This window comes from Phodopus roborovskii, unplaced genomic scaffold (genome assembly GCF_943737965.1).
Source record: "Phodopus roborovskii unplaced genomic scaffold, PHOROB, whole genome shotgun sequence".
NCBI classification, from domain to species: Eukaryota; Metazoa; Chordata; class Mammalia; order Rodentia; family Cricetidae; genus Phodopus; species Phodopus roborovskii.
In genome coordinates this window covers 14,777,326-14,791,945 of record NW_026126409.1, presented here as the reverse complement: position 1 = coordinate 14,791,945, position 14,620 = coordinate 14,777,326, and the positions used below count along the sequence as shown (strand labels likewise).

General features: G+C 40.7%; 1 protein-coding gene across 1 annotated transcript in view; it reads left to right on the top strand.

Annotated features, from left to right (window-relative positions):
- Csmd1 (CUB and Sushi multiple domains 1) overlaps nt 1-14,620 on the top strand; it is a 1,460,794-nt gene that overhangs the window by 1,288,759 nt on the left and 157,415 nt on the right. Inside the window, exons 27-30 of the mRNA XM_051182080.1 lie at nt 51-242; nt 5,181-5,319; nt 7,528-7,715; nt 11,942-12,136. Coding sequence (XP_051038037.1) covers nt 51-242; nt 5,181-5,319; nt 7,528-7,715; nt 11,942-12,136 — 714 coding nt within the window. The remainder of the gene's footprint in view (nt 1-50; nt 243-5,180; nt 5,320-7,527; nt 7,716-11,941; nt 12,137-14,620) is intronic.

The window sequence follows — 14,620 nt, the reverse complement described above, 5'->3', positions numbered from 1 at the left end:
GGACACCTGGTTCTCAGTCCTCTGACCAGCTGTTGTTTGCTGTTCTACAGCATCTATCGCATCCACCTGCAATGACCCTGGGATGCCTCAGAATGGTACACGCTATGGTGACAGCCGGGAACCTGGAGATACCATCACCTTCCAGTGTGACCCAGGATACCAACTCCAAGGACAAGCCAAGATCACCTGTGTGCAGCTGAATAGCCGTTTCTTCTGGCAGCCAGACCCTCCTTCATGCATAGGTACTGGGCCCGGGAAGTGGAAATGTCATGCTTGGAAATGAATACAGCCTACCATTCACACTGGCCTGCTAATGTTTTGTTTTTTCAGGAGGACATTTCAGGGGCTTCTTAAACGGCCTTGGGCTCTCTCAGTACTGAAGTTTTATTGCAAACCTTTATTTTATTAGATGAACTAAAGGATGCCATTTCCTTAATGTACAGTAATTGACATTTATCTAGCATTTCTTATCCTTAAGAGTTCTTATGTAAACATATATCAACCAAACTGGTGTGACTTAAAATTTTACACAGCTCAAAATTTCTAACCCACACAGCTGGCCTCATTTTTAATATAAAACACACCTTCAAGCAAAACCTACTACCGCAAAGCTTTTCAGAAGTATGTTTTTCTATAATATCTGTACATTTTAGATAGGACCCTAAAAAGGAGAAAATATACTGCCTTTGGGGAAAATGAAATCAGAGAATAAAATTGTGTATAACATTTATTAAAATTCCCTGTCCAACTTATTAATGTAGTAATAAATGGCTTTGCCAGCTATGGTCTTAATGAATATAAGACCATTTGTGAAGGTGATCTTTCACAAATATGATTTTAGGGAAATAGGCTGTCATATAAAATAGGAATTATATGTAAATTGCCCTTCACTCTGTTAAACATTTTAACATAAAATACCTATTTAGAGTATTCCATTATGAGTCCAAAACATAGTTTAACTAAACTTCATATTTTTTTTACAAACTGTTTAGTGTAGTTAGTACTTCTAGATATTCTGCATGAACATGTAAAACTTAAATTGAGGGACTCTTTCATGTCCTGAAAGCAACAGATTCCATTCAAGGGTTCTGCTCATTAGCATCTGGCCTGGAGAAACTGCATCTCTCTCTAGCAGGCTTCCCTGTACCTCCATGTCCCACACTGTGAGAACCCTCAGTCTTGATGCTCACACTGCTAACAGGAAGCTCGTGACACTTTGGATGCTTTTCAAAATAGAATAAATGCAGCTGTCATTGTAAACCCTTTGTTTTTTTCTGTGAAGGTACCTGAAAATGGAACCTTTCCTTCTGCCCTTTATGGAACAGCTGTGGTGTATGTGTGTTTTCATGGTGTATGTATATGCCCATATGTGCGTTGTATGTGTATTTTGTGTGTGTTGTATACTTATTTTTGTGTCTGCGTTTTTATGTGTCCATGTGTTTGTTGTACGTGTTATGGATTGTTAAGTGTACATATGTATTATATGTGTGTGTCTGTCTATGTTGTTTGAATGATTTTGTCCCTATTTTATGTTTTTAACCTCATGGAAGAAAATCTTAAAAGCAATTTTAAGTTGATCCCTTAAAGGCAATTTATCCTTTCTACATTCAAGAGGTAATTATAAAATTTGACCACTTTCCTGATACTCTGTACCTTTGACACAACCATCTCTCACTTACCTCATTTTTAGCAAGAAGTAAAAAGCTCACAGCTCAGCAAAAAGCACTCTTTGTCCTTCTGGGTCCCAAGCAGTACTTCCAAGGACAAATGGAAATCATTTGCAGCAATTGAATAGTCAGGTGTTTGAGGGACTAGACCTGTCTACACAGATAGATGCTGTGTGACAGAAAGGCAGATGCCATCTCTTCATTACACTGTGAATTTCACTTTTTAGAAGTGAGACTTGTTTCCCCTGCAGCATGTTTCCAGAGGGATGCCTAGGCTGACTGCGGATGAGCTCCTGTATAAATCCTTTACTCATTAGGCAATTTTTTTTTAACTTTTTAACTATTTTTTGTCTTATTTGGGGATAATACAAGTTTATTGCAAGTGTTTTATATGCTATGACAAAGCAAGAAGTAAAAAGAGATGTTTTCTTTTTGCCTGGGGGCATTTGCTATTAGCATAAATGTACATCAATAAGACTTATAAGCAATTATGCTTAGATTTTGCCTTAAAATAATTTTCAACATGTCCTGCCCAAATACGAACTTCCCAGTACAAGGTGTTTGGGTGCTGTGTTGTCTTCCATCAGCTTCTTAGTGACTGTGGGGTATCTCTGAGCACAGTTTCTCTCTCTATAACAGTAACACTGTCTAGTACCTCCTCGGCACAGCCGAACAGTGTTGGGCCCATCATTTCTGTTCAAGTGCACAGTCAAGTTCCCTCTTATGAAGTCAACAATAATAAAAACAGCCTTTGTAAAACATCCATGATTGTAGAGCAATGATGTCTTTCTTCAGACTTATGTCTCTAAGACACTATTACTCGCCCCCCTCAAAAAAGGTCTATCTGAATATTTACATCAACTCCACTTGTCATTGGCCATGTTTGCCCTAACCAGAAAATTACAACTTAGGATGGTTATTAACCTTACTATATGGCCAGAAAGGGATACAATGTTCTTGTTTCAATTCTATTTTAGATCAGAACATAGGTCTGAACCTTGTCTTTCCATTTGATTTTTTGTGTGACTAGTTGATCGATTTGTTTGGTGGGGAGATATCAAACTGGCCAGCTACCTTTTTGTCCCCTCCCTTATCCTCAGGGTTCTCTGGCCTCTTTGTGTGTTATAGCTCCTTTTCTGTCATGTATCCTAACATGACACTGACATCCCATGACACATATAACATACATTTTCCAGGATGTGCTATTAATTTTTTCAAGATCTGCTTTATTGCCTCTCTTCTTGCCACCTGAAAAATGAAACTTAGCTTAGCTGTGGTGTGTGTGTGTGGTGTGTGTGTGTGTGTGTGTGTGTGTGTGTGTGTGTGTTTTATATTTGCACCTGTGGTCTGTCTTTGTATGGGTTTTGTGTGTGTTGGGTGTTCTATGTGTGTAAACTTATGTAAACTTATGTATTTTTGTTATGTTGGGGGTGTGGTAATATGCATTTATGTGTGGTTGTGCTCACTCATGAATGTGTGTACATGTGGAGCTCAGAAATTAATGTCAGATGTCTTCTTTATCCATCTTAGTTTCTGAGACAGAATCTCTCTAAGCCTAGAGTTCACCAGTTTGGCTAGACAGGCTGAATAGCAAGCCCCAGAAATTTACCCATCTTCACCATTCTACATCATCACTGGGCTTAAATTGTTTATGGCCATGATAAGTGTTATCCAAGTACTTGTGTAGTAAACTTGGGTCCCCATCCTTGTACAATATGCACTTTATCCATGAGCCTTCTCTTTGGCAATACAGCTGAGTCTTAAGGAATGAGGTCTCCAGATTAGAGCACACAGAACTTTTACCATTGAAAATAGTGTGTTCTTTCCCTCGAACTCCTCCATGTTTTGCTTTGTTTAGTCTTTTCTCCTAGGGTCCAAAGTCAACAGAACTCTAAAAGGTGCCAGTGTATCTTCTATCTGTGTACACTATATGATGGCCAGAGCTGGCCCTACCCGCAAAATGACTATTTAGACTGCATATGTCTCTGAATGGTGTGAGTGCCTCATGTTTTGTGCAGGGATGCTGGTTGTCCCATTAGAGTGGATTGCTACTCATGAGATGGATGAAGTGGGAACTGACCTGTGTGAATAGGCTTGTGGTACAGATGGAACTGAGCATATGTTGTGGACCCTGCCCACATAGAGTTGCTAGAACCTCTGAACTGCATCTTCTAAACTCTAATTCTATCCAAAGAGTTTATGAGCTCTCTAATTAAAGCCTAATGAAGCTCAAATGGAGGACTCCAAATCCAGAGAGAACTTACCATCACACTCAGCATTAACACCCTCATTGGATGGAGCTCCTGGGACCAGCAGGAAGGACCACATTCCCTGTGCTCCTTTTAAGTCAATATTTGAATCATACCCTGTGAAGCCCTCTGTGATAGTGCCCTAAATCTGCCACTTTTCATTTCCTAGGTCCTGTGTAGAATAGAATCTTCCCAGCTTTCAGGCATCTCTACCTCCACACCACTACATTAGTATGGCTGCCCTATCAGATCTGGCTTCTCAGGCTTCTCATCCCTTATGCTGTGAGCATCTATCATGAGTGCTGGGGGAAAGACTCTCAATGAGGGCAATGAAGGGACCACACAGTAATGACCACATCATTATTAAGATGGAACTGCACACAAGCAGATATAGGGCTTCATAGTCTGCCAACATGTCTCATGTAACTTCAGTATACTATTGTGGTATTCAGGGTTTGCATTGATCAGAGTGAGATTATTGCAAAACATGATGATTTTATTGTATTACTTGTTTTGAAGAATTGGATTTTCAGGAATGTTAAGTGACTGTTTAATGACCTAGTCATTACTGAAAACTGTGGGCTACCTTCTTCTACCTTCTTGGATTTTATTTATACAATGCAAGTCTTTATTTGTAGAGGGGGAAAAGGGATGGACAATTAGGATATTTATTATTTATTTAGTTTTAACTATGCATAAATATTTATATTATCAATGATATGAAATGTTTGTAATGTAGGATGAATGCTGTGGTTTAATTCGAGTGATATTTTAAAATAACTTGGTCACAAACCAAGTATTAATCATATAAAAGATAGCTAGGGGTGTAGGCTCACATCTGTAATCCTTACACTTGGGAGGCATGAGAATCATGGCGGCTTCAATGCCAGCCTGAACTACAGTGTGAGTTCCAGGCCAGCATAGACTACAGAATGAGAACCTGCCTCAAAAATGGATGAATAGGTGGATGGATAGATGGAGGATGGATAGATGGATGGATGGATAGATAGACAGATGGATGGAGGGGTAGTTAGTTTAAGAATTCTCCCTACAAACAGGATGAAGAATAATCTAAAATCCTGAAGGATCACAAGGAAATGTATAGACTTTATGTATTTTGATAACTTGTCCCAACATTTGTAGGCAAACTGTCTTAGGTGGCAGTTCTGACAGTTGCACCCTTTCTACAAAGAATTACTTGCCTGTGTTCAACATTGTGTATATCTGCTCTCAATTTTTACCCTATGACTTTGTTTCTTGACAGCTGCTTGTGGTGGGAACCTGACAGGTCCAGCGGGAGTGATTCTATCCCCTAACTACCCACAGCCATACCCTCCTGGGAAGGAGTGTGACTGGAGAATTAAGGTGACCCCGGACTTTGTCATTGCCTTGATATTCAAAAGGTATGTCTGGTGCAGACTACCTCTATTTAGTAGGATTTTAATGCCATATCCCTCTCACTACACTTGTCACCTCAGAGTGTCCTACTTTACTGTCAGTGAGCCGTCAGCTCGGTGTCCAGCAGATACCCACTCAGAGGTAGGGTGGCAGGAGCTGAGAGGCTTTGCCCTGATGGGCAGTGCTCTGCATGTAAGACATGCATGCCTTTCTTTCTCACACCATTGTCTGGCCCATGGGGCATTTTGAACATCAAGGTTTCATTTGCAAAATCTTCAGACCAGTTCTGAAATCCATGCTGTGGAAATGCAGTTTGTGAAAGTTGATTCCTCCCCATGCATGTTCTGTCTGACAGTCCCCGGGACAATGCTGTCACCATCATTAAAACTGTTAGGATGATGTGGACATAAAAACAAAAGAATCCCCAGACTTTGCCTGCTTGCTCTAGGGAGTGAATTCTAGAGATCAGTCTCTAGGAAATGGACATCCACTCCTCCTACACTAGATGATAAAAGTTCAGGACCGTGACGGTTTACAGAAGTCAGTAGTTCCATTGTGGTTATGGCTTAAATGTGAAGTGTTCTCTACCTCTTTATGTCTGAGCTCTTGAGGACCAGCTGTTGGTGCTGTTTGGAGGAGGTTTGGAACCTCTTAAACACAGGGCTTTATTCATTGGCATTTAGTCATATAGGTAGGGCTTGTGGACCACAGTGTAGCCCTGCTTCCAGTTAGGCTGTCCTTGGGCCACCAAGATGTGAGCACAATGCTGTGTAGGGACAAGGATGCTCAAGCAGGAGGAGTTCAAGATGCTCTTCTAAGGCCCCCATATGTGGATGGAACTCTGGTAGTCTGGCAACTCACAGGACTCTCCCACAAGACTGAATTCTGATTGGCTGTTGTAGGGAGGGTGAGAGTCCAACATCAGGAAAATTCTAGGACCACAGCAAGTGTATTGGTGACTGTGAAGAGCAGTGTTTATCACTGTCCCTGTGGAATGCATGGTGATGTTCATTCACAGGAATTCAAACCCACTGCACAGACTGGGTTAGACCTGGGAAGTTATTAAGGACTCTAGGTATATGATGCTATGGTAAATGGAAATAAGCCTTATTGTTACAAAGGGACCTGGAATTAATTGTAAATTAGACACCAGGGTTCTACATCCAAAGTGCTGTCTATGTAGAAAGATGTCCAGCACAGAATGTGTTTATTTTTTCTTTCCTATATCTGATTGTATTTCAGTGTTCAGTAGGTCACTGTGGTCATAATTAGCTTTGCTAGACATTGGGAATGGCACAGGACCAGATTCTAGAATTACCCATGAAAAGGACCATGGCTAAAACTATTCTTCCAATAAAATCTCGTGTATTATTTGTGATTCTGCCAACTCCTTGAGCTTTGAAACCTCTGTTCTTCCTCTAATACCTGCAAACTTACAAGTAAAACTTGGTTTTTACAAATTTATAGATTTAAAAATAGATTTTTTTTTAGACAGCGGTGATGCCATTGGGCCCCTTGGGGACAAATGATTCAAGTCTTAATATGGAGTAGATGATGACATTAGAAAAGAAAATACAGAGGGAGAGAGAAACTCAGAAAGTGGAAGGAGGGAGATAATGAAGAAGTAGGAGAGGGATTCGTTAGAATATTCAGTATGGTACATGATAAGAAGTATCTGTGCTCTGCCTATGCAGAAACCATGAACACTGGTTCACTTCCTCAAGGAAACAAAGATAATTACAGTTTTTAATGTAAAAGCAGACCAATGAGAGGTTGTGATTCTTAATTTTTATAATATACAGCAGTGCAATATACTTGTATTTTAAATCTTAAAATATCCACCTAATAACCAAGATTCGGTGGGGAACCATCTCTTTTGAGTCTGGTCTCTTTCATGTTGCCCTTCTCTAGCAAGTACATGGGGACAGCAAAGGGGCCCTACACTCACATTACTATAACTTTCTTTCTTTTAGTTCCATCCAAACTGGTTTACTATTGGATATGATAGCCAATATGTGAAACATTGATAGTGCTTATTACAAATGTTAATTCTAATTCAGCATGGTGCTTAGTTCATGTTTAACTTTGATTGTTGTTATTATTTAAATTGTTATGTAAAAGCAAACTAAGCTGTGATGTGTTCCCAAAAGCTTACTTTGGGGCATGGTGTGAGTTTGTGTTTGGGACATAGGTGACACTCTACTTTCTTGTAGTTTTAGCATGGAGCCGAGTTATGACTTCCTGCATATCTATGAAGGAGAGGACTCCAACAGCCCCCTGATCGGAAGCTTCCAGGGCTCTCAGGCCCCAGACAGGATTGAGAGCAGTGGTAACAGCCTTTTCCTGGCATTCAGGAGTGATGCTTCAGTTGGCCTGTCAGGGTTTGCCATTGAATTTAAAGGTATGTGAGGAGATGGATTTGTAGGAAATATAACTTGCATCAAGGGCTACTTCTGCTGTCAGTATTTCTCCATGTGACTTTGTATCTCAAACACATTCCTAATCCGCATGTATGGGTGTTGTGCATCTATGCATGTATGTGCAAGTGCATATATATGGTCTTTCAGAAGAAGAAGAGAATCCCACCTTTCATGTGTTAAAAAGCCTATTTCCATCTCTGATGGAAAAGGAGCAAAAATAGCAGGGAAATATTTTCCCAGGTGCGTTGTCACCTGACGATAGATTATGGCATGTGCAATAACAGTTTGATGACATTTAAGAATAATTTTGATATGTATTGGCATTTTCTGATTTATTTCCTTAAGATGCCTACATTTAAATTCATTGAGATAGCTGTACCCCAGTCTTTCCCATTGGGGTACTCTCCATCAACCTCTATGTCTTCCTCACCCATGGGTGCATAATCGATGGGAAGCTGTAGCCCAGGCAGACATTCATGTTGCTGATACTCAGAGCCACAGCCCACAGATGATTTGTGATCTATCAAATCCAAAGGAAACAACAAAATCTGCCTGCAACACGACTCCAACCCAAGCACTTGATGCAGAGTCTATGAAAACAAATATCCTTTTGCAGGATTCCTTTGTGGATTAAGAAATAGCAATAATTAGACAAGAGATTAGCCTTGTATCATCAATTGTAATAAGGATTTGGGTAAAAATAAGTAAATAAACTTGTAGTGAAAATTACAAAGTAAGACTTAAAAGGTACATTTTTATCTCAGTCACCATTTTAATGGATTTGTATTGCTTTATAAGGCTCTTACTTAAAAAAATGCTTAAAATCTCAAAATTCACAAACACAGAGTCTTTAGTAAAATGCCCGGTAAAAATAATACAGTTGAGCCTGTTCCTTTGGAGTAAAAACAGCTGTGTTTGGGAGTGATGAGAATGGCCCTTATGCATTTGTACCTCATCAAATGACACAGATATGCAGAAGATTCTAGATGACCCTCACCAAACCTGTTTCTGGTCTGCAACGGCTACAGCCCAAGCAGCCACTCAAACCAGGGTCCACTAAAAAAGCAAGGTATATATAAAGTTACAATAAGCAGAGGCGAGGACGGCCTCTTCGTTTGGTCATGCTTCCAAACAGCCAGCCTTTAACTGGGTATTTGTAATTCTTAATGTGTGAGACATTTTCTTGGGAAGTCAGGGGAAAAGACCCACCAGGGGCTAACAGAATCGGTGTCACCACATTGGTAAGTGCAAGCGATCTCAGGGTGAGTGAGACCAACTGCAGAGACAGTTGCTAGATAATGATGGACCAGGAGGGGTCCCAGGACAGCCTCACCATGCAGTCACTGTAAGAATTCAGGCACTATGCTGGCCTGTCTGTCTCCTGGCAGAATGTACTCAGGCAGTAGCCTGGTCAGCCCAGGTGCAAAGGACTCCTTTAAAATAAAGACCTCCGCTCTGTTTTCTGCTCTTCTCTTTCCCTCTCTCTTTCCCACTCTCTTTCCTGCAGTTCCCCAGGGGCAGACAGGACCTTTCCTGTCTCCCTCTTCTCTTCTGCCCTCTCTCAGTGTCTCTGTGTCTTTTTATGTCTTTTCTCTTCCCTTCTACCCCCACCCCTTTACCTTTCTAATAAAACTCCACACTAAGTTCTGTTTGCCTGGCATGCTTGTCCCTCTGCCTCGGTCATCCTCACCTGCCTTGGAATCCACCAAGGTCCACCACACTTTATCATAACAGCCACACCAGGGACCCTACATGTACCACCAATTTGTTATACAAAGCAAGAATTTACAAAGGTATTCCTAAGTGGAATGGACAGGAATACCAGAAAAAACACACACCAATATGAAGCCATCTAATTAGAAAACATAGCAAAATGTAAGCAGAAAACGGGCTGTGATTTATCACTGAGCACTCAGAGCTGACAGTGGGTGAATAGAGCCACAAGATTAGACACAGTCGCTTGAAGGCAAACCAGCCACCCAACTCTCGATAAGTGGCGGGAAGTAGAGAACTGTGTAATCCAGGCCTTACGAAGGCACACAGAGGTCTGAAAGAGATTTATAGCAAAAGAGAATCGGAAAGAAAGGCAAGGCCATGGGTCTACCCTGATTGACACAACAGGAAATGTTCCCTTTGTAATGAATGAGGCAAACAATCAGTATCTACCCTTGTCTAGAATGGCTCCATGAACAATGAAGTGGGACCACGTTGATGTGCATGAGCAAATGTGAAATGAAGAAAAGGCAGTTCTAGTTATTTTTTGTTCTTTATTTGCTTAAATTTTCTAGTGGTCTGCATGGAGTTCAAGGCTACTCTAAAGACATGAGAATGTCAACTACCATTTGACATATCCAAATATGTTTTCAGTGAAGCAATTGGAGATACTGATCTTTGCCTATCAACTGCTTGCTAAGGGGCCTCTGATAGCAGGGAAAGGTTTTCAGATAAATCGATATTGTTGACCAAATGTGTAAACCTGCATTGCTTTTTTAAACTTAGTAAATTATCATAGCAGGCTCAGTGTCTTTGGCACATTCAGCTGTAACATATAGATTGAGAATGTCAACTAGGGATTCTCCCCTTGTTGGTGTTGATGCACAGAGTGTTAAAAATATAATTGAAAATATTGATAAATAATGAATCAAACAGTGAAACAGGACTCTTATACTTCCCATAGGACCCACCAAGATGTAATATTTGTTTAATATTTTCCTTTCCCACTAAGTACATGACATCTATGCTATGGGTATATTTCTAAACCAACTCCATCCCTTTCTCTTATATACCTGACTGTTTCCATATTCTCTTTCTCCTGAGATTATGTCATGAAATTGCTCAGTTGGGTGATGAATGACATGCTGACCATGATCAGGAAGAAATAAAAGTAACATCACCAATCTTGGTCCCAGACCAAAAATAAAAAAATGGAATTCAGTATTGTGCTTGTATATCCCAAAGCTCCCTGCATATATGATTGGCACTTGATTGTCTTTAGTAAACAAAATAACCAGCGTTTATGAACTTTTCATGGAGGCAGAGTTTTTAAACCAAAAGAAAAAGCTTCTATGTACTTTGGAGTTATCACAAAGTCTAAACAAATACTAATAACCTCATCATGCCCTATCCCTCCTAACACCTCCAAAGAGATGGCTTTAACATTGAGCTGAAGTGTCTTCTACCTTCTGTAACACCAACTAAGAAGTCTGAGAAGTCCATCTCCACAGACCTCAGCCTTTCTAGGCCCTCTTTGAAGAATAAATATATGTTTACTAAACAGCATGAATCAACAGGACATATGGTTAGAGACAGATGTTCATTGAGTTATTGATATTTTTAGTGACCTGTTGAAGTAAATCGTGAAAAATATTGTGTAGCAACAAACTCTGAGTGTCCAGACAGAGTTTACAGGAAACCAACGCTGGGCCTGGCAGTCAGTGGCTATAGGGTTAATCCTCACTAGTGTGGCCTGCCTGGATCTGTCAGCACTTACATGGCAGAAGGGTAGTAGCACTTGGCTACTCAGGCTGGCTTGGGGCACACCCTCAGTGAGTCTCCACAGTTACTGCAATTAAGATGATATCATTGGGCAACTGTCACAAACCACATGTTGTATATGATAGCTGTCACTCAGATGACATTTTGCTGCTATGCTTGACAGTCTTCCATGTGGAGTATCGGCCCCAAGAACCAAACCATAATTCAGAGCACTTTCTGAGTTTCAGACTCAAATCTGTGTTGCCATGAGAAGGTGCACTTGATTTTCAGGGACTTTACCATTTTCCTTCCGTGAAGTCAAATTATCACTGTGAAAGTGTGTGACAAGTTCACCTTGGGATGTGTCAGGGACAAGTTGGAAAATGAACCTCAAATCTTCCTCAATCCGTTTTAAAATGCACACCAATTAGACCCTCAACAACTTATAAACTGCACATCACACAAACACTCTGTCTCTACTTACATTAAAATAATTTTATATCACTCTGTGATAAAAATGTCATTTTCAAGAGAGTAAATATCATTTATTTATTGGAAAAGAATTCCCTGCTGTGACCTCATAAGCTAACATGGTCATTAGCTGATGAGGAAATGTTTCTAAGCCACTTTCCTCATGCTGGACACTGGTGGATCTTGAGTGAAGTAAGCAAAGAAACAAGAAGAACAACTACTCACTCATACAATCATGGCACCCATGCCCTTTCTTCTTCAGAGAAGCCCCGAGAAGCTTGTTTTGACCCTGGGAACATAATGAATGGGACAAGGATTGGAACTGACTTCAAGCTGGGCTCCACAGTTACCTATCAGTGTGATTCTGGTTACAAGATCGTGGACCCCTCGTCCATTGAGTGTGTGACAGGACCTGATGGGAAGCCATCTTGGGACCGGGCACTGCCTGCCTGCCAAGGTATGACTGACTCAATTTCATTCCTTCCTTCTGTGAAATATTTTACTTCAAATACAGTCTCACAGTCCAGGGCTATAATCCCTAGTCAAGGTAAGGCCAGTTACTTAGACAGTTACTGCTAAGTCCCTAGGACAGTCCTTAGTTACTGAGTTGTTCTGATTGTAAATGAACAAGGTGATGTTTTTATTTTATTCAGATGGCTTGAAATTCTTGTGTTTGTTTTGTTCACTTTTCCACCCAATACATATGAGGTACATGGCAACATTCTCCAGAAACAAAGAGAAAAATATAGATGACAGATAAGATAGATAGATGGTAGGTATATGGTAGATAGAGAGACAGACAGATGGATGAGTTGGTAGAAGAACACACAGATAGACAGACTGGTATGTAGATAATATAGGTAAAGAGGAATGGAGTATTAGCAAAAAGAGTTGTCTGGATTTCATATGCTGAGCTAAAATAAAATAGGTTTCCATCCTTTATACTTTTAGGCATATTATTCAAAAGCTTTCGAGAAAGTGAGGCTTTTTCTGAAAGAGCCAGATTGAACTGGCATAGCTGAAGTGGAAATGATGTCACCTGTCTACAACGACAGCCAGAGTCACAGTACTCACTGGAAACTTCCATCCTGGGATTAGTTATACACAAATATCCTCCATCTGAAAGGAGATTCCATTTACAAATTGTAAAGTACTTGTCTCAGTTAGGGTTTCTCTTTTTTGTGCTATCACATCAGAATCAAAAGCAACTTCTGGGGAAATGGTTAATTTCCGCTCTCAGGTCACCTCCATCTTTGAGGGAAGTCAGGGCAGAAACCTGGGAGCAGAGCTGAAGCAAAAGGTATGGAGGAACTCTACATGCCAGCTTCCTCTCCTTGGCCTGCTCAGCCTGTTCTGTTATCCAATCAAGACCATGCCCCCAGAGATGACTCTACCCATAGTGCCCTGGACCCCTCCCACATCAACCATCAATGAAGCAAATGCACTACAGGTTTTCCCTCATACTAGTCTGATAGAGGCTTGTCCCCTCCCCCCCAATCAAAGTTTCCTCTCCTCAAATGAGCCTGCTTTATGTTAATTGGCCACCACAATAATCATGGTAGATTATTTGGGGATGTTAAAACTACCATGAAGCAAAATATCAGAACTAACAATGTGGTTTATTTAAGGTAGTTAAGCCTTTCCTGGTTGCCCTTGAATGTGTTGTCAGATTTGTGAGCTATTATCTTGTGATAAGAGGTGAGCCTGAAAAGTCACACAATGCAGGACTGGGGGAAGTCTCCTGACTGTCATTAACTCTCTCAACAAACCAGTAACAAGTGCCTTCCCATTTGCATTACCATATTCGGCAGAGTTTATTAATCATGGAAAATGTCCTTTTTGTCCATTAGGACTTAACAGTGTGCTAATTAACACTTAACAGATTAAACATGCTATCTTTAATTTCTTTTTTAAAACCACTTGAAAATTGCCATATCAAGAATAAGTGAACTGTAAAAATGTATTGATTGGGAAGGAGGCTAGCAGGAAGGAAGGAGGGAGAAAGAAATGGAGAGGGGGGATTCCGATCAAAGTACCAAGTATAATGCGTATGCGGTGAAACTCATTAACTTGCACATTTAAGTATGAGCCAATATTTACAACAAAAAAGAATAAAGGACCTTGGAAAGTAAGTGAACTTTCTCACCTCCTAGAAGCAATTTTGAATTTAAGTTAATAATGGTGCCCCTGGCACAAAGAGCCATCAAATGGTACAGGAAAGCAGAAAAGGCCAGGATGTTAGGGGAAGCCCAGTCCTGGTGCCTCAGTCCCCAGAAACACAGGTGAAAGGAAAAGCAGGTGACAGCCCCTCCTGGTGTCACATACAAGATGCCAGTGTTGGTGACTTAACCCACACCCTGAACAAGTGGCAGGAGCCTTAATAGGATGCCAGTGTCTCGATGCTTAAATAAAGTGTAGATCACAGATAAGGGACAACAAAGTAAGATTATCAGTGTTGTTCTTTTGCTGCAGCTATTGCCTATGAGACACAAACATGAGACTGAGCGCCCACGTGGAGTTTATTGAGAGAGGGGAGAGAAAGGGGGGTAGCTGGTGGCCAACTGAGAGGGGGGTGTGGGTGCTTGCTTTAAAAGGGGGGCTTGCGTATGTGTAACTGAGTCCCCTGTGCAGCCAGGTAAAGCTTGAGCAGCCAGGTAAGCCTGACATAGCAATGACATGGCCGTGAGCGTCCCACCCATTGTTGGGGGCAAGATCAGTAGACTGCTGGTTTCCAACAACCAGGATGATGAAAAGGTCCATGTAACCTCACTGTATATACATACCCACATGTATATATATACATGTACATACACATACACATGAATACACACAAATGCATATACATAAACATTTACATGCACACATACATGTCTATATAGATACATATATACTTGTATACACACAAAACCACATTACATATACATACACATACATGCATATA